Raw genomic sequence first — 19,734 nt, forward strand, 5'->3', positions numbered from 1 at the left:
CTGGATGGTGATGTACACATGAAAACCTAAACACTATATAATACACCTGGCTGGTGCCTTCTGCTTTTTAGACACTTTCTTTAGCAATGAAGACTGCCAATGGCTGACCAAACAGCTCTGATACAAAATCATGTTTTGCTAGTCTTTAAGCATGCAGGACTGTTCAAACACTTTATTTATTTACAATATATCATACAGTATGTAATTGCTTTATTATGAATACTTCTGTATTCATTGGCTTACAGTAATATAGTCTATAGTCTATCTGTAGATGATAAATGAACAGTTTTAACTGATTTAACTGATTTTTAACTGAATCAGTGGAAAAGAAAAGGATACAAATGACAAATTACTTACATTACAATATTGTACAAATTACTTTACTGTGGGCTCGGCCTATACATAAATTAAATTACCTGTGCACGTGCATTAAAGCCAAGATTAGAAAAATAAACCAGCAGAAAACATCAACCGAAATTAGAAAAATTCTAATTGTCTCTAAAATGTAAATCATTTTTTCACAAATATGCTAGAAAATTGTTTTGAAAAGTGCATATTAAATTTATGAAACAACAATGTTAGACTTCATCTATGTCCTTCAGCAGTACTACTCATGTGTAGTTGCAACACTTGAAAAAACAGAATAGTCCAATTTGTATCATGCAGATGCATTCATCTGTGCCTCAATGAACTCCAGAGTAATCTACTATATCTTTTTTCTATGTGCGTTTACATCTCTGTGAAACGTCCAGACATTTATAGTATATTATGGAGGATTTCAGTTCATGCAAATAATGTTATTCTTACGACTTTGGAAAAGTAAACCAAAGAGGAGGAAGAGAAATGTTCACTCAAGCTATGCAGACACAAGCCACCTGTATGGAAATAGCAGGTATAGGAGGTTCAAACAGGAGTCTATGAAGTAATTGTTTAAGTAGGGCGCACCTTGTACAGACTTGCACAGTACGCTTTGCTTTTGTTAGTACAGACATGTTCTTTCACAGCGTGAAAAACACAGGCCTGTTTTCTCTTTTAGAGATGCCAATTTGTTTTGTGGTGTTACAAACCCCTGTGCATGTATATTGGAAAACAGAGGGAAAACAAAGTTTTCTTCATCAAAAAATGAAGTTTAGTGCTTTGTGCTGCAGGAATGATAGAGTGAGATTAATGTCCAAATTCTGCCACGTTATGAACCATCTCACTGCGGGTCCCAGCAGGGCCAAAACCTCCCAAATGAAATATATAGGCTCTTTCTTCCCATGTCCTGCATTTCAATGCACCATGTGGGTATTCAAGCCCAACTACAGTAATATGCATCCCCTTGGAATATTCTTAGTTATTATTAACATTCATTTGTGAGTGTGTCCTTTATCTCCTGCCAGTAAAATGGCATAACATTGCTGAAACTTCAGATAGCCTATAAAATGTAAAAGCAATGTTCCGAGCTAAAATGCAACCCTTTAGAGATTGTGGCCCGCCCAGCAAGACGGCTCCCACGTCCTGCCTGAAGGGGACCACAGGTGGAGGTTGAAGTAGGAGTGATACTTCCTGGGCCTCCTGAGTGGCGGAACCCGGTGGTCTATAATCACGGGTTCGAGCTTGGTGGGTCACGTCACTAACTGCCTGCGAATGGAATTCCCCAAGCAGCGGCCCCCAAAGCAGTGTCTGAGCATGGCCGAGCATGGGGCGGGATTAGTCTGCGCTCCCCGACAGAGTGCCCCCCTGTGGTCTCCCTGGTGCTTACAAGCATGTTGGGGTGTCGCTGGGAGACATGCCTCTGCTGACATTAATAATCAGTATTGGCATCAGCCAGTATTCATGTGTCTACTAAAGATAAAGGTGCAAAAAAGATAGAGTGCAAAGTGATGATAAACAGGTAATGGTTAAAAAAAAAATTTGGGGCCTTTTTTGGAGACTCTGGTTTTGTATGAAAGAACACAGAATTCTGCCTGACCGATCAACAAATCCATTCATATTTTTTAGAATGTGAGCTCTTTTTCTGAAAGCAGACGCTGTACATGGTTCATGGTTATATTTGCATAGACCATGAACATTTTTTTTAATTCAATGACCATTTTTTTCAAGTCTTCCTCTGGGATTGTATCATTTTATACATTTGAAGTTGCAGTTAACTATATGTCAGCAGCATTTTTATTTTCAAAGTGCCTCAGTACTGCGTTAAGTGAGTTGGTTTTTCGAGTCTTAAATTACTTTAATATACGGGAACACTAGATCATTTTAATTAGCTGAAATTAATTAATGTTCTTTAATTAACAGGCTACATTAAAATAACTGAAAATTAAATTACCTGAGAGGAATCCAAAACCCGCTACAGCAATACCAGAGACAGAGCATGAAACACCTTTGTTGGCAAGACAGTAAATGGTGCAAATGTGAATTAGAGAATGCACTGAAAATACAAGGCTAACTAAACTGTATTGGCATGTGTAACTCTTTAAATTGTGAATTGCCTGAGGAGCAACACAGAAAGATGAACTAGAGCCTGTGTGACTTAAGAAATCTGACATGAGAAATTTGAAAAGATGCCTCTCTAATGGGTTGAAATTTAAGAAGGAACTAAAGCAGAAGAGTTTCCTTCTTTTAGCCTTAATATAATAATAATATAAGAACGTTTACAAGGTTACAAACAAGAGCAGGCCATTTGGTTTTCAGTTTCAACAACATGGCTGGGTAGCTTGTTCCACACTCCCACAGCTATTGGGGTAAAGACGTGCCTCCTGTTCTCAGTTGTAATTGCGCTTACATTTACCTTTGTACCAGTATTTTTCCACTGGGTATTTTACTGGATCAATCCAGTTGACATACATTGCACAAGGGTGAAAAAGCAGTCTTCTCACCTCGGAGTTTAACCCATTACCTTCCAGAACGCTAACACAGACTGACATGCTATGAAGTACTGAAGAGAGGGTCACGCAGTTTCTCTGAAAGAGAATCTTGAAGGGGGGCTTTTAAAGGTCTTCCAGCAGCCTGGGTGGCAACACTGTGGAACATGGATTATCAGGGAGTGATTGATTGTTTTCCAGATTATTGACATCGATACCCTGACCGCTACAGTAAAGAAGAAATCTGAAAATGTTTAACAAAAAGATGGTGAAAAAAAACTTCCTTTCCTCATGATTTTTGGACAATTCGATATGCAACATCAAAGAAGTACATCTTCACAGAAGAAATTAATGATTCAAATATCTAAGTAAGGTGATTTCCTTGTGTGTGTATATCATTGCAGGCACCTTTCCCTTTTGAGTCCAACACAATGACATGGTTTGTCACACGTAGGTCTGGATTGCAGTACATTTGTTTACAGAGTTACAAAGATTAATATTAGCATAATGTTTCTGAGAAACAGTTATTTACTCTTTTATTCAGTGAAATGTTTTAATGTGAGAGAGATCACTGAACAGGCCATAATTTCTGAATCTGACCCAAGAATGTGAAAACAGTTCCCATTTATAATTGTCAGTGTCTGGTCAGTGACACCCTGGTCAGTGATAGACAATATTGAACATTGTCTTTTCCTGCAACATACGCTTTGTAGAAGACCTTGTTTTCTTAGAAGTGATTTGTGTATTCAGCATGGCGTATGTATCATCATCATGTTTAGCTCTCTACTTCAAAAGAAATATTCTGGACTTTTTATAAGATTTCCAGAAAACTACTTGCCCATATCCAGCATAAAGTAATTTAAATTTATTATTTTTGTTTTTATCCTGTCTCATTTGCTTTCTGTCATTTCTCCATTCTCTTTCCCAGTGAAGATGTCTCTGAAGGAGAAGCAAGTGATTCATTCTTCTTTTTTGTTTTCAGAGTCAAATTAGCATCTGCTTTTTTTGTCGTCACTTAGAAAGGCTTTGTCTTGGCAGCTTTCAAAGAGGGTGAAAATTGCAAGTTAATCTTGATCAAAGGGAAGAAGTCTGTGCAGATCTTATAACAACACCTGTCGTGGTGTGAGAATATGTTTCCCAGGCAGGTTTGAAAAGGGAGCTTCACTCTCATTTGGTTACCAGTGTGTCAAGTGATGGCACAGCGTTTAAGGGCCTAGCCAGCAGAGTGAGAGCACCATTCATTATACATTAGGACAATTTTCATATAGGCTCTCCTAAATGCACTGATTAAGTCTAATCCGTATCATTTTGTAGCATTGATTTTTTTTGTCATGTAATCACAGTGTTGTGTGATTAGTTCTGCTTGAAAGAGCTCTTTAAAAGAAAAGTCCTTCATCTCTAATGCATCATTTACAGTCCCCATTTATCAGAGCTCTATGGCTTTGCAGTGGGCTGGGAAAATGCCTGTCATGCTCTTTTTAAGGGATTTATGAAGCAGGTCATCCCTTAGCTCCTGGGTATAAGCTGCTATTTCTCTCTGGTCTGCTTTAATAATAATGAGGCGCAGAATAATGCTAAGCTCATCACTGTTATGAAAACTCATTAAAATGTTTAGCTTTCTCATTTGGAAATTTGATAGGTGCGTTCTATTTGACATGGCATACTGTACTGGAGTTTTTAGAGATAAGAGATCACCTTATTGGCCATATACAATTTCTTGTATTAAGAATTTGTCTTTTCACATACCCCAGCTTGCTCTCCATGAGACACACAGACAGGGAGAGAAGCTTGGGGTTAGAGCACAGGGTCAGCACCCCTGGGGCAGTTGGGGTTAAGGGCCTTGCTCAGGGGCCCACCAGAGTAGGATTCCTCTGCCAGCCGTTTGATTTGAACCAGCAACCTTCCAGCCTCAGGCGCAGATCCTCAGGCACAGATCCTTAGCCACAGTGCCACCGCTCTCCCCAGGTGTGGCCCATCCTGCCTACACACATAAGGGGTTTAAGCAGAGGTGTGCAGCACATTTTAAAGTCTTTTCAGCTTTCTGCTCACACTTTTGTGAATGTTATGGTAAAACTATAAAGATGTAAATCTAAGAACAGGTTAAGTCACTATAGGAGAAAAAAACTTTGTTAGTTCTTTTGTTGTCTTGTTGCATTCAGCAAAGAACAAGCAGTAACACGTTTTATCGGATGCTGCTGTGCCAGTAATATTATTTTACTACCAATACATTGAATTGATAAACACTTTAAAAACCTCCATGCTTTTACAATCAAACATATGTCATGGCATATTTATCTCTATACATGTATGCTTGCTATCTTAAATAGTCAAAAACACACTTTGCAATTTCTCCCCTGGCTTGTGCAGAGCTTGGTCACTAGTCATTTTTATTGTCTGTGTAGTCCTTCTGCGTATTGTGACCATTCATCATTAATCCATTCACATTCCCTGTCTGTGAAGGGAAAGGTAGGGATGTCTGTTAATAGTGAAAGGAGCTAATCTAAGTTAAATATCTTAACTCTGTACAGCTCTTCTGAAACTGTTAACTTTGTTCAGATGGGTGTTTTATACTGTACGTCCAAACAGTGTGAGAGCTACATTTTGTAATCACTAGGACGTAATGTAATCTTATGTTTGTGTTTTTTAGGATGGTAGCCCATGTTTATTTTGTTCCCCATCATAACATGTCTCAGTCATCATGCTTTTTCTTTCCCAGTCACTGTTTTTTAACCATCACACAGCAACTGCCTTTTATTCTAATTAAATTGCCTTTTATTTACCATTAACCTGAGATGTCAACAATCCTCCAGCTACTTAAAAAATGCTTTTTATTTTGAATTTTATTTTGCAATAAAAGATGCAAAGTACTACCTTTTTAACAGCTTTAAAATTATATACTGTGTATTAATCTTAAATGTTTAGTATTAGTCCTATAGTCTTAAGTACTTTATTTAATAATTATTTGTTTTCATTTTTCCCCATCAATAACCAAAGTTTTGTTTTTTTCATCAATATCTTCAGTAAAGTTCCCAAAGGACAATGCACACACTACAAAGAATTGTGATCCCTTTGAACTCAAGTTATACAAGACTGCAACAGTATTATTAATCAAAGGCATAAAAGTGTGAGAAATTCATTTTTGAAATAAGAATGAAATATAAGCATTCTAAAATAAATATGTAGGCATTGCTGATTCAGTAGTTGAAATGGTAATTAGGTACCACATTGGAACTCCCACATTTGATACAAATAAAGTGTACAGCTTCAATATTAAAAATGTATGCCTTAGATTCTAGGCACATTTAAAAACTATGTGTTTATTTTACAGAAAGCTATTTGGGGAACATGGTTACCAGAGCTTGTTCATCAGGTCTCAAAGAGACCTCCTTCCATGACAACATAAATTATCTGAGACATGATAAACACCCACAGGAGCTTTGTCATGTTCTGCATTTCTTTGTGTAATTAAAAATATAATGTATATCAATGTCGAAGTGCTTCACACTTAGCGCATACCAAAAGACTAATTGCAGAAGTAGGCTGCTCAGCTTGTGGAGAGTTATGCAATACATAAAGAAGGTACAGAAAGAAGCTACATCATGTTTGAGATGGATAATAATGGACAAATCAGAAAGCAACGCACAAACATTGTCAGTTTCGCCGAAATTGTACATTTGCTAGGGGCTCTTGTATGCTAATATTTTTCAATAAAGAAGTTTGTCTTTGCTTCTTTGCTGTAGCTTAGCCTGAGACATGTTGTCAGTTTGTACATTGGTAAACATTTGAGTGAAGTATTAATTTAGTGCATCAGTTAAAATCGTGTCTGAATGAAAAAAACACATCTGGCACGATCAATGCTGAGATGGTTACAACTTGTGATCTGCCTGTGATTTGATTAATGTGAGTGAAATGGGTATTAATATTAAGGCTCCACATTTCATTTGGCATTGCTCACTCTAGGTCCTCTAGGAAATTGCTGCTATGTTCGTATTGTTTAAAGTGCAGACGGAAAAAATGTGTGAAAGAATCACACATGCTTGGCAGCACATTATAGGAATGTTGTGCTCCACACTAATCATTATTGTTTCATAATACAGAGGCAGAAGTGTTTTTCCAGTACCTTCATTAAATACTTATATAGTTTTAATTTGTTTGGAATTTTCTCTAGATATTCAGTGTTTCAAGTAAAAGCTTAGGCTGGGTGAAACAAGTTAAATAGTAAGAACATAAGAAATGTCACAAACAAGAGGAGGTCTTTCTGCCCATACCTTTTGGTTCCTCGTAGTTAATTGATCTCAGGATCTGATCCAGCTTTTACCTCAAAGCAGGCAGAGTCTCCCCACATGGCTGAGTAGCATGTTCCACACTGCCATCACTCTTTGTGCAGTAGATATAAAAAATACCATATTTCTTTGATGATAACTAGCCATTAGCTCTGACTACTCTGTATCAGGATTCATTTCAAACCCATATTAGAGTCACATCTGAAGTAAGCAAAGGGGGCTGTCTATGGGCAACCACATCTGCTGCTGAGATGGGAATTTCAGCATAAAATAGGTAACAACATAGGTAATCAATTTACAAAAAAGAAGCAATGCACTTGAAAAATATAATTAAGTTTAACTATGAAAAGTAATCAAAGGTGATATTGTCATGATACAATTATAGGCAATATTATAAATTTGATCTATTGTGAAAATGAGGCAATTATAATAGTTGTATCAATGATAGATTTTGGGATCAGAAAAATAGGATGTTATATAAACTTTAATATTAGTTCTATTCCCAGAGTATAATCCCCCAAGTTTCTATAGAGATCCAATAACAATTCCACAAAGCAAATCTCTTTATCTGTCCAGTGTCTGACAGATTCAACATTTTGTCTGTTGAGCCAAAGCCTTTATCCTGACATGGTCAGAAACAGAGAATTGGTCAGTCTGTAGTTGAAAGTTATGGGCCAAACTTGAGTTAAAAATTTTGTAAAGTCCTTATCTCCTAACAGCCTTAACTACAGTATCTCCATTGTACTCCTGTTACCATCACAAGTGAAAATTGCTTCCAGATTTCATTACAGTACTTTACTGATGCAATGACACATGTATGCATTAATTTAACATTGATAAGAAAAACTGTCACATCAGAGACATTAAACGTTTCCTATTGACCAGCCTACTTTTACTGTCAGCAGTTGAAAATGTGATGGTTTTCATAGCAGCAAAATTGTCTATGAATAACATTCAGTATATGCTAGTGGGGGACCAGAGGGATTTTGGCTGTATTGCCTTTTGTCACAGTAATACAACTATCATGCCACTAAACATTTAGGAATCAAAAACGGGCAGATCAAGATGGTAACACAAAATAATGTTTTACCACAGTAAAACAGATGGTAGGTTTTGATATATACTGTAACTCTCTATACCTTTGAATGTTGAAATCTAACCATATAAATTTCTGAATTCCTTGATTCATCTAGGTGTCTGAATTTTCCTCTTGCTGTGTTTTGCAACAGTAGATCTCTTTCCATCTTTCTTATTTCTGCAATGCTGTGGATCCACTAATGTTGTATTTGTATCCATTGCTCTGCTTTAGCCATTTTTCTGACCCTTAGTACTTAGTGAATAATACTACACTGTGCCTGTCAACGATAGCACATTTTCTTTTTTTCGAGTTAGGGTTTGTCAGTTGTTGTTCTTTGTGCACTGATTTAGAATCAGCAGTGGTTAATCCACTCAGTCTTACCACTGTACATTGTAGGAGCTGTCTGCCAGTTCACACTCTGTGACCCTGCAGTGCCCACAGCAGAGTTGGCATCAGTTAGCTAACTGATGCAGCTCTCACCAGTAACACTGCATATGAGACCATGGGCACCAGGCTTTGCTGAGGGAGGGGCACCTGGCTGGTTTTGTGCCAGTCTCTGGGGAGTCCCAGACTTAGAGTTAAAGCTTAAACAAGTAAATAACGTTAATAATAAACTAATATCTAATCAATCAGTCTATGGAGTTTGTCTAAACTCAGAACGCCAACATCTGGTCAAAAGGGCTCTGCTGGTGCTCTGAACAGCTCCTTTTTTGGAGTAAGCCATATCAGAAGTGTCAATATGAATTCCAAATAAATAATTAATATTCTCTGGAGGAGAAGGCTGTATCCAGTATTTTTGGAATTTAGGACCTGGCACACCAGAGCCATTTTTTAACATAATTTGTCAGAACATAGGAAAGAAAACAAACAAGAGGAGGACATTTGGCCCACTTAGCCTGTCTGGTAGTTAGCAGTTTGTCCAAAGATCTCTTCCAGCCAATTCCTGAAAAATAAACGAGGGTATTGGTTTCAAGAAGATGGCTGGGAAGATTGTTCCATATTCCCACAACCTTTTGGGTAAAGACCTGACTTCTGTGTTTGGTTTTAAATGCAACAAACCACAGTTCCCACTTGAGCACTCATTTCTCACCACAGATGCTGAATTATTGGGAATCTTTAATACTTGTATCAGGTCCCCTTGTAGTCTTCTCTGTTGAAGACTAAAAGGTTCACTTAATAATAATAATAATAATAATAATAATTAATAATTACTTACATTTATATAGCGCTTTTCTGGACACTCCACTCAAAGCGCTTTACAGGTAATGGGGATCCCCTCCACCACCTGGATGATGCGATGGCAGCCATAGTGCGCCAGAACGCTCACCACATATCAGCTATCAGTGGGGAGGAGAGCAGAGTAATGAAGCCAGTTCAGAGATGGGGATTGTTAGGAGGCCATGACTGGTAAGGGCCAATGGGAAATTTGGCCAGGACGCCGGGGTAACACTCCTACTCTTTTCGAGAAACGCCCTGGGATTTTTAATGACCACAGAGAGTCAGGACCTCGGTTTTATGTCTCATCCGAAGGACAGTGCCTTTTTACAGTATAGTGTCCCCGTCACTATACTGGGGCATTAGGACCCATGTGGACCGCAGGGTGAGCGCCCCCTGCTGGCCCCACTAACACCTCTTCCAGCAGCAACCTTAGATTTTCCCAGGAGGGAAAGTTGAGGACATTCCCTTACACTCCAGAAAGTATTCACCCCTTTGGATTTTTCACAATTTAAGTTTGCAAACTCAAACAGAAATATGAAATATTTAGATGGAATTTTTGTTACTCATCTCCACAATTTACTCTGTAAAGTCAAAGTGGAATAAATGGTCTGAAAAATGTTTCATGTAATTTAAAAGAGAACACTGAAATGTTTTGATATGTATTTAACCCCTTTGCTATGTCACTCCAAAATGAGCCCAAGTGTATCTAATTTCCTTGGAAGATCACTCTAAAACTTGAATGGAGTATATCTCAAAAGAAATACATCTCTCTCTATCATGTCCTTCAGTTAACAGTGCATGTTAGAGTAGAAACGCTATAATGAAGACTAAGGAGCTGTTTCTACAACACTGTGAAGAACTGCATGGAGACTCAATTGCATAATTGCATAAATTCCATCTGGGGAGGGGTTATTAAGTCATAAAGGGTGTCGAGAGTTTCCAGGAGCACAGTCAGTCCATCTTTAGGAAATGTAAAGAATACAAAAACTCCCTAGAGCAGATCATACTCCCACACTGAGGAGCTGGGCAAGAAGGACCTTGGTCAGAACTCAGTGATCACACTGACATGGCTATGATCTTAGAGAAAGAGAACCTGTTCAAGGACAACATTCTCTGCCACTCAACACAGATCCTCTATGGAAGAGAGGCTTGACAGACGTCAATAGCACTTCTAGAGTTTGCAAGGAGGTTATGTGCTAAAACCTGAAAACGTGGCGAAACACTCTCTTGTCTGATTGAACTCTTTAGCCTGAATGGAAAGCAGTATGCCTGGCGCAGACCAAGCCCAGCTGATCACCTGCGTAACACCTCCCCTGCCATGAAGCATGCTGGTGGCAGCATCACCTTATGGGAGGGCTTTTCAGCGGCAGGGACTTGTCAGAATAGAGGGAACAACGAATGGAACCAGATCGAGACAAATCCTTGAGGAGAACCTGCTTCAGTCAGCAAGAAGACCTTAGACTGGGGCTAAGATTCATGTTCCAACAGGACAAGGAGTCCAAGTATACAGACAAAGTGACACTGTAGTGTCTTCAGAAGAAAAAGGTGAATGTCCTTGAGGAGCCCAGCCAAAGCCCATTGTGAATCCGTGGAAGGACTTGAAGATTGTGGCTCACATACAATCCTCTCTGACAGTTCTAATACGCAAGGAACAATGGGAACAATCCCCAATTCCACATGTACAGAGCCATTAAAATTCAAAGCTATAATTGCAGAAAAAGGTACTTCTGTAAAGTATTGTCTACGGGGGGTGTTAATCATTGAGTTAACAAGATATTTCCTGTTTGCAGAACTTTTGGTTGCAGAATAAAAATATTTCTGCCCCTTTAGGTTGTTGTCTATGTGTGAATCAAGGGGAGGGAAAAAAGTCTTTTAAAAACATTAAAAATTCTGATCCAGCACAAAAAATATTAAATTTAAAATAATATTAATATTATATTATATAAAATATTCGATCATTCGTGGGGATGAGTGCTTTCTGAAGGCAATGTACTGTATCTGTTTGCGCTTCTCTAGAATGATTTCAGAGCAGACATATCTCTTCTGTAACGTGGTGACCACAATTATACACCAACGCTCGACAACGTTACTTTCAAGCTGTTTGTTTTATTCCTGTTGCCTTGTCTGTCCATAACAGAAGAGGCGCCCCTCCGCGATTTTACTTAGTGACAGCCATGCTGACTCCAGCGTCCTGACCTGGTGCCCAGAGCTGCGCCATCCACCCTAATAAGCTTGTTTCTGCTTTGTCTAGAACTGCTCACGCAAGGGCTAAGGGAGATGCGGCAGACCAGGCTGCTCAGGCTGCCTGCCAGGAATCTGAAATTGCCAGAGCTGTTGCCAGGGAACTTTCTCCAACCTTCCACCAGCCAGGTAAATCAGAGGAAACCACAGGCCCTCCAGACACCTGCACAGTCAACGCGCCCCGGCCGCTGGGAATACCGTAGCATGGCGTTTTCTGTTTGAGTGCGAGTGTTGCCTGCTGTCACTTTTAAGTAGCAAGGACAAGAGGGGATGTGCTAGGCATCGCACTGGGAGACACCTGACTTGTAATTGTGGAATAGATTGGAATTGTGATGACTGTGGATATTGTGATAATTGTAGAATATTCTTGGATTAACTTTCCTCCGATCTCAACACTATTCCAGGGCAGACATATGATTTTATATTAATTATCTTTGAGGAAGTTGTCTGGTTTCCCTGACTTGATTGATTTCCTTGGACTCTTATCTGCTCCTGCATACCAGTAGAGTAGGTGCAGATAGTCTGTAATATTATTTTACACAAAGAGTCTCAGTGTTTTACTTACTTTATCCCATTAGTAACAATGTGGGCCTGGTTTTAAAAGTACTTTTTTCTAGTGTTTTCAGATAATTAAAATATGTTTTCATGTTAAAAATGCCTAGAGTTCTGGTGTAAAATGAGGTGCAGATCAGTGTGGTTATTAGATGTGCTTGTTAGGTGTACTGGCAGCCTAGGTTGCTGTCATCTGAGAACTGACACGTACCCCTTGGCTGGAAATAAGTCATTGAAAGGGTAAAATCCATGGTAAAGACTAATTTGTCTTTATCATTAATGATCTGTTTTTGTATCTTGCTGTCCCTGTTGCTATTTAACTTTAGGTTTGTCTAGTTTCTGTTCAGTCCCTTTCAAGGTCTGAATGTGTTGTAACGGCTTTTGGTCTACTTTTGCTGCTTGTTAACTTCAATATCTTGTCTGTCCCAGTGGTTCCCGTAGAATACATGCCAATAATATAAGGCTAGCGATTTTTTTATATCGCTGACCGGAGCACGTGTTCATTTTTTTAGGTCCGCATAGTAATATGATCCACTCCCTTTGCTGGCTATGTGCATGTACTGAATGCTGAGCAAAACAAGCTGTCTCATGGTTCCCAAGTCTTCAAGCAAAGCGTCCGGATCATTTTTAAATGACAAAAGTAGCCATCTCACAAGAAGAGGTTGTTTCTATGATTGTTGCACATGCCCTAGCTTGCCTACAGCCACTTTCTCCTTTAAAGCCAGTGTGATACATATGTGGTGGCCTTTACTGTGATGAAAATGACACATCTTCCCTCTCCACTAATGTATGTGCTTGATCCTACATGCAGTTGTTTTTAAAAAACAACATAAACTATCCCAGTTACCCCTTCTGCAAAGCCAAAAATTATTCATTTGTCCTGCATTTTCTACCTTTAGACAAAATCCATATCTTACTTTCTCATTAATAGTGAACATCTCGCAGTTCTCACATTTTGTTGCTCTAAAGCTTGCACTCATGACACTTTGAAGTTGCAATTCAGATTTGTTACATATTTACACAATGTACTCCCTATTATTTTAAAAGTAATAAACAGAAAGAAGTAAATAATTAATAAAAAAGATAAAATAAAAAAGTAATGATTGCATAAGTATTTAAACTGTGGAAAACCTAAATTAATTTACTGTAGTTCAAGTAGGTAGCTACTTGTAGCTACTGTAGCTGCGTCAGCATGTGTGGGCTGCAAAGGAACAAGTAAAGGTTTATTCCATGCTGAAAAGAGAAGAAAAGAAACACAACATGTACACCCAAAGAAGGGTCCATAGCTGAAAAATTGCGTTTCGTTTCTTCTCTTTTCAGCATTGGATAAAGCTTTCCTTGTTCCTAAATTAATTTAGGTGCACAAAATGTACTTAATGAGTTGAGTAGCCTCTGTCTGTGTGCAGTGATAGTGGTTCACATGATTTCAGAATAAATACATCTCTACATCTCTATCTACAGTATAATGTCCTTCAGTGAGGTGGTGAATATCAAACTAGGATTCAACCATGAACACTAACGAGCTTTCAAAACTACCCTGGGGTAAATTTGTGTACAGTATAGATACATTCCAAGAAGAAGGTATAAAAAATTAAAAGACATTGGTGAAGTCTACCATTAAGAAGTGAAATATATATTGTACCACCTGGACACTACCTGGATCAGGCTGTAACTCCAAACTGAGCTGAGAGAAGGGAGGAAAGGAGGAGACTGGAGAGTTCGACAGTGATTTTGAAAAAGCTACAGAGTTCAATGGCTGAGTTCGGAGAAAATTTCCATGAGTCAAAGCTGGCAGACAGGCAAGAAGGAAGCTGTTACTTAAAAACACTCTCAGATCCTGTACAGAATTCACAAGTGAGCATTCAAGTGATACCGCAAACAGTGGCAAAATCTGTTTTGTTGTCAGGCAGGAAATATTGAAACATTTTGATCTACAGTACATGCAAAACCATCAAGTCCAAACAACCAGAACATCCACCCAGTCAACACCATCGCTACTGCCAAGCATGATGGTGGCAGCATCATGCATTATCATCATTGTGCATTCTCATCAGCAGGGACTGGGAAGCTTGTCAAGACTGATGGGAATATACAGCAGATGGAATAAAGTATGGACAAATAATAGAGGAAAACATGTTTCAGTCTAGAAAGGCTTAAAACCGGGTCCAAAATTTACCTTTCAGTGATCCAAAGCACAAGGTCAGCGGTACACTGGAGTGACTTAAGAATAAGAACAGGAATGTCCTTCAGTGACCCAGTCAAAGTCTTATTGAGAATCTGTTGAAAGGCTTGAAAACTTGCCTATAACCAATCCCCAAGCTATGCCTGAATACCTCATTCCGAAATCAACATCTCAGTTTTTTTCTCTTTAGTTTTTGCTGGCATAGTCGTTACTGATCTTCCCCCTGGAAGTCTTCAGTTCAAGCATTCGGAATTTGAATAGAACAGCAAGTTTAAAAAGATGTGCATGCCTCAGTTTTGTAATTTCACAAAATTGAATCCTACAAGCAGTGTCTGAATACTTTTACAAGGCACTGTATGTATAAAATAAACAATAGTTTAACCTATAGATAAGATATTGTAGAGTTTATTTTCATCATATGCACAATTCACAGAGAATTAAAATTGCAAATACTGCACAGCCAGTCTGCTGGTCAACAACACTATATATACATGTTTAAGCTCGTAGCACATTGCCTTCCCTGTTTTTAAAATCTGATCAATTTGTTTTATCAGAGCAGGATCGTGTAGACAAGCATTTTTTCCTTATTTCTTCTATAAAATCTTCTGTTTTTCGAAGCTGAGAAAGATTTATTGTCAGCGAAGTGCCAGGCATGCTGAACTTTTTTTGAAAAGAAAGCCAAAGCTGGAAGATGTTGCCATTATTTGTGAAGAAATAGTCACTTGTCCTTCATTTATCTACAGACCCATTCATTTGCTATGGCTTGGACAGAAAGCAGAACATTGTTGTTTCCAGCTGAAGGCTATCACTTAGGGGTACAATATCCGTTTGCCAGCAATTCTCCTGAGTTCAAACAAAGCCTGAATTGAAATATCTAGTGAACATCTATTTCAAGTATAAATTGTATTCTTGCTGAAAGTGAAGTCATAATTACAAATGCAAAAACAAAACAAAGACATAATATCCTTTAAAAGCTGCTATTTATTAAACTGATCTTCAGATCAAGTAAAGCCAGCATTTCCATAATGCAGCTATAGAAGACAATGTTATATAATTCAACCATAGTAAGGTTTTGTTAGGGGTGAATAGCCCTGAAATAGATATTCCACAAAACTGTAATGTTAGCCTGTTGCCAGTGAAAAGTATGTCACTTTTCACAATGAGGTATTTGTAGAGGAAAAGAGCTGCCAGGAACAGATGGGATGAAAAAAGTTTCAAAAAGCCATTTCCTTGTGAATGAAATGAATGCAGCCAATATAATCGTACACTGTCAGCCTCTGGAAGCGACACAATCAGACAACAATTAACCAATGTAACTAACTCTACAGAACATTACAGTTAGTTCTGCAGGACTTTAAAAAGTATAATGGATTATGCTAAAAAAGTTTAATGGCTTAATATATGTTGTTGTTAGAACACTACAATACCCGAATACAAAGTAAAAACAGGTGCAATATTTTGGCATCTGTTTCTTCCTTTTATGTTTTGTAAAATCACTTAGATGATGCATTGATTGGTTACATAATTAAAACAAAACATCATCCAGAGCTTTAATTGTGAGGTTACATACATACACTGTGCAGCCTTCTAAATGCTTATTTTAAATAGATCCAGGTTCCTTTGACTGTATTATGTGTAGTTATTTTAAGGACATACTTTGCATATAAAAAAGTTTAGCCTTCTTGTTTATTGCAACATGGAGTGAAATGTTCTTGGTACTCAGTGTGTGCAGATTCACACTTTGATGCAAGTGGCATAAAACACCCTAAGGAGTAGAAAATAGGTGGAATGGAAAAAAAAGATCGCAAGTCTGGATGCTTCACTGTGTAAAAAAGTGAATAGCAGAGCATAAAGAGGCCAAGGACGACAGATGTAATGAGGCATGACATAAAAGATGTCTTTGTTTTCCAAATGCTGTGTGGTCATCATCTTACCCTTTTCATTTTTCTTCCATTGTGCTTTATAATAGGTTGTTTTTTAGTGTAGGTCATTACTTTTAAAATCCAGACATGCAAATGTTCGGAATTAACACCGTTCTGTGCTCTCTTTGTCAAATATTCTTACAAAATACATAAAGGAGGATTAAATATATCCTAAATATATCCTACAGGAATGGTTATTACCAATCCACTTGCATTCTCTGATCTGTCAGTTGAATGATAACAGTGTCACATATCTGTACTGTTCCTTTGAAGAATGATGGACACAGTTTTAAGCACAGCCGGATGTCTTGTTCAGTGCATAATGCTATTTGTGTCTCTGATAAGATTCTCAGCAATTCTCTTGAGTGTGATAGTTTGCAAGGGAAGGCAGATTTTTGCGTCTCTAACTCCAGTAAATGTTAAAGCTCACAGCTATTTGCCGAAACATGTCTTGTTAACAAGTTAAATCACATGTGAGTAATAGGTTGTCACTAGAACCCATTTAAGCAGGTACCTCTGTATAAGCAGGAGCCAGGAGCTCAGCAGAGGAGAGGTCCTGCTTGTTGATTGTGTTGTGGAAAAAGAGGGTAATGCCTGCTGGCTCCACTGAGTTCAGGTTTTCCTTCCAGCAATTTAGCAAACAGCATATCTCCTCACCACTTAATACAGGGAGAGTGAATAGGCTAAAACTACTAGATGAGTTTGTGTGTGTTTAAGCACAGGTTCTGTACCAAAAGACACTCAGCAGTGTGAAAATAGTTCTAGAAATGCTCTTCAGATTCCTGTATGTTTTTTAATTAATTAGGCAAGACACCATTATCATATCTATAAATTGTTCCGTTAATTTATCTTTGTTGTTCTTATTTCATCGGTGGTATAAATAAACCCAGAGAGCATTATATATTAAGAAAGGCCCCTTTTTTTACTTTTGTATGCTGGTATCGGCTGTACAAAAAGAAATTCTAAGAGAATCAGTGATGCACAATGCAATTAATAACATAGTGCAACACAGAGGAAGAAAGTAGGAAAATGCTTCTGAATGGGTACTGTATATGCTATCAAACAATTTCTTCATGATTTTTCAAATGGGCAGTATCTCAGTTGGCAACAGGAAAGGGTGAAATGAGCATTTATGATTGCATTGAAATTTTAGCAAGTGACCAAATATGCTTTAAATATTATTCGGTGTTCTCCATGACTAAGTGAAAAGTTGTATTATCAAACATCTTTGCTATACAGGTTGTTTAAAAGAGCTGAACCTTACATATACGGTAGGAAAGGATCTATTTCATCTGCTACTGAAAGCGCAGCTCCCCCCGGCTGGCAGGCAGCAGCCATTCTGCACCAACAGTCACATCACACAGCATATCAGGTGGAGGAGAGTGAAACTGCTTCAGCAGGCGAGTTAAAAGGGATCTTTACATTGGCCAACGTTACACGTCCAGAAGGGAATTTAACCAGGATGCTGGGTTTAACACCCCTGCTCTTACAGGCGGTGCCAAGGGGTCTTTAAATAGTCATACCTAACACTTAACTGTATAATATGTGACAATCAATGTATTTTCTACCTGCTTGGAACTAACAGCACATGCGCAATAGATTCATCCTTCTGTAAAAACACAAGAAATGTTATAGCCAGCAGGAGTTCATTCAGCACATCTAGCCTGCTTGGTAGTTCGTAAGTAAGAGAATCTCATCCAGTCATTTCTTGATGAAAGTTCTTTCTTCCCCGTCCTATTCTGCTTGGCTTAAGTTTCATTTCTTCAAAGTCTGTTTTCTTAAAATTGTTAACTTTTCACGTGGACTCAAAAAAATACTTTTATGAGACAACATACAAATCAAAACTGCAATGTTAAGAAACTGAGGGTCTGTTTTATTTAAATCCTCTCCCTTTTTGACTAATATCTCACTCAAAGACACATCTTTCTCTGCATTAGCTTTAATCAAGGAAAGTAGTTTCAGAATTAAAATCATTTAAGACAGAGAGAAATAGGTATTGACTGAAATGCCATCACTTTAAATAGATAAACTCCATCCCCACCTGCCAGACTGACAGCTTAATGAGCAGACTGGGCTTAAATCTAACAACAACAAGGACTTCAAAATGACATGAAAATCAAAGGTGAGTGATTTTCCACAGGATAATATGGAAAAGGTGCAAGTCTGTTTAGAACCCAGCATAAGTTTAAAGGTATTTTTTCCTCAAATGTTTTTTTACATCTGTGACGATAAATTAACTCTCAGAATTGATGTAAAAATGAATCACAATTAATATTTTGATCAAGCTACCACATGTTAATAGATGCACCAAAAAAATGCAGTGCTCTCAGTGTAAAATGCTTAATCTCAAACTAAAACGATTCCCCTGTCCCCACCTTCCTCCCTGGAATCTGTCAGAATGGTTTAAATGAATGACCCCTTGTGATGGAAATTGATGGTAATCTCTTGGTGTACTTTAAGACTACTGTACACCCAGCTTTACCTCCTACTAGCTGGGTCTACCCATTTAAGGGAATGTTATTTGAAAAAAAAATGTTAATAGGTTCCATAGCAGTACTCCTGTTTACAGAATCAGCCTTCCCCACTTTAATGTAGCATTTAAACTTAAAGTTGACTTTAACCTGCCTGCTTCTGTTCTGTATAAAAAACAAATTAACAAAAACAGACTTCAGAAATGTAGGACATAATACAAACAACTAACATCTGAAAATAAAACATTCCCCTTCCATTTTAATAAACAGATATTTCAGTTGTTCAAATGGAAAAATAAATACAATCACCAGAAGTTGGGTTTTTTTTGGTGATGATACTAAATGTCCCCAAAAGTTATGATCTTGTTTATAGGTAAAAAATGTCTTAGGTGTGTGTGGTACAAGTTGTATTCTTCTGCCTCTCTTCAAGAAATGTCTTGAACCCTCCTGACTTGCCCCTTCTCTAAATAAAAATCACAATTTAGGTATTCATCTATATTGCCTGTGCCTTTTGCTATGGCTATGGAAATTATGAAGGTTGCATACTGTAACATTTTAAATGGTGACCTCTATACTGTACATGTGAATTTGTTTGCAAAGGGTATTTAGAAATGCTGCCTTGGCAGAGGTTTATTAAATGACGTTAATCAAGCTAAATTTGGAGTGTATATGTCCTTAGTGATGGCCAATGGAGACATAGCTGAAATCCCACTGAGCTTGAAGCAAAGTGTATGTGCTCTGGAGCGAGGGGGGATGGGGTAGGGCAGCCAACAAATATAACTTCGCTCTCAGCTCAGAGAGCCTCAAAGCAGCTGTTCATTCCTTCATTTACCCGTACACAGAAGACCACGAATCAAAGAAACTCGGGACCTTAAAATGTACCTCCTTGTTGACAAGCGCTTAGAGTTATCGGCTTACAGTTGAGTCAAAACTTTGCACGGGAA

The 19,734-nt window shown here is 38.1% G+C and overlaps 1 protein-coding gene across 2 annotated transcripts in view; it reads left to right on the forward strand.

The window, feature by feature from the left end:
• LOC148831743 (junctophilin-1-like) overlaps positions 1-19,734 on the forward strand; it is a 60,264-nt gene that overhangs the window by 27,327 nt on the left and 13,203 nt on the right. For both annotated transcript variants that reach the window (XM_088918939.1, XM_088918940.1), the window contains exon 3: positions 11,674-11,792. In XM_088918939.1, the coding sequence (XP_088775065.1) occupies positions 11,674-11,792 (119 nt within the window). The remainder of the gene's footprint in view (positions 1-11,673; positions 11,793-19,734) is intronic.

The sequence above is a fragment of the Atractosteus spatula genome, chromosome 6 (assembly GCF_055471065.1).
Source record: "Atractosteus spatula isolate fAtrSpa1 chromosome 6, fAtrSpa1.hap1, whole genome shotgun sequence".
Taxonomy (NCBI): domain Eukaryota; kingdom Metazoa; phylum Chordata; class Actinopteri; order Semionotiformes; family Lepisosteidae; genus Atractosteus; species Atractosteus spatula.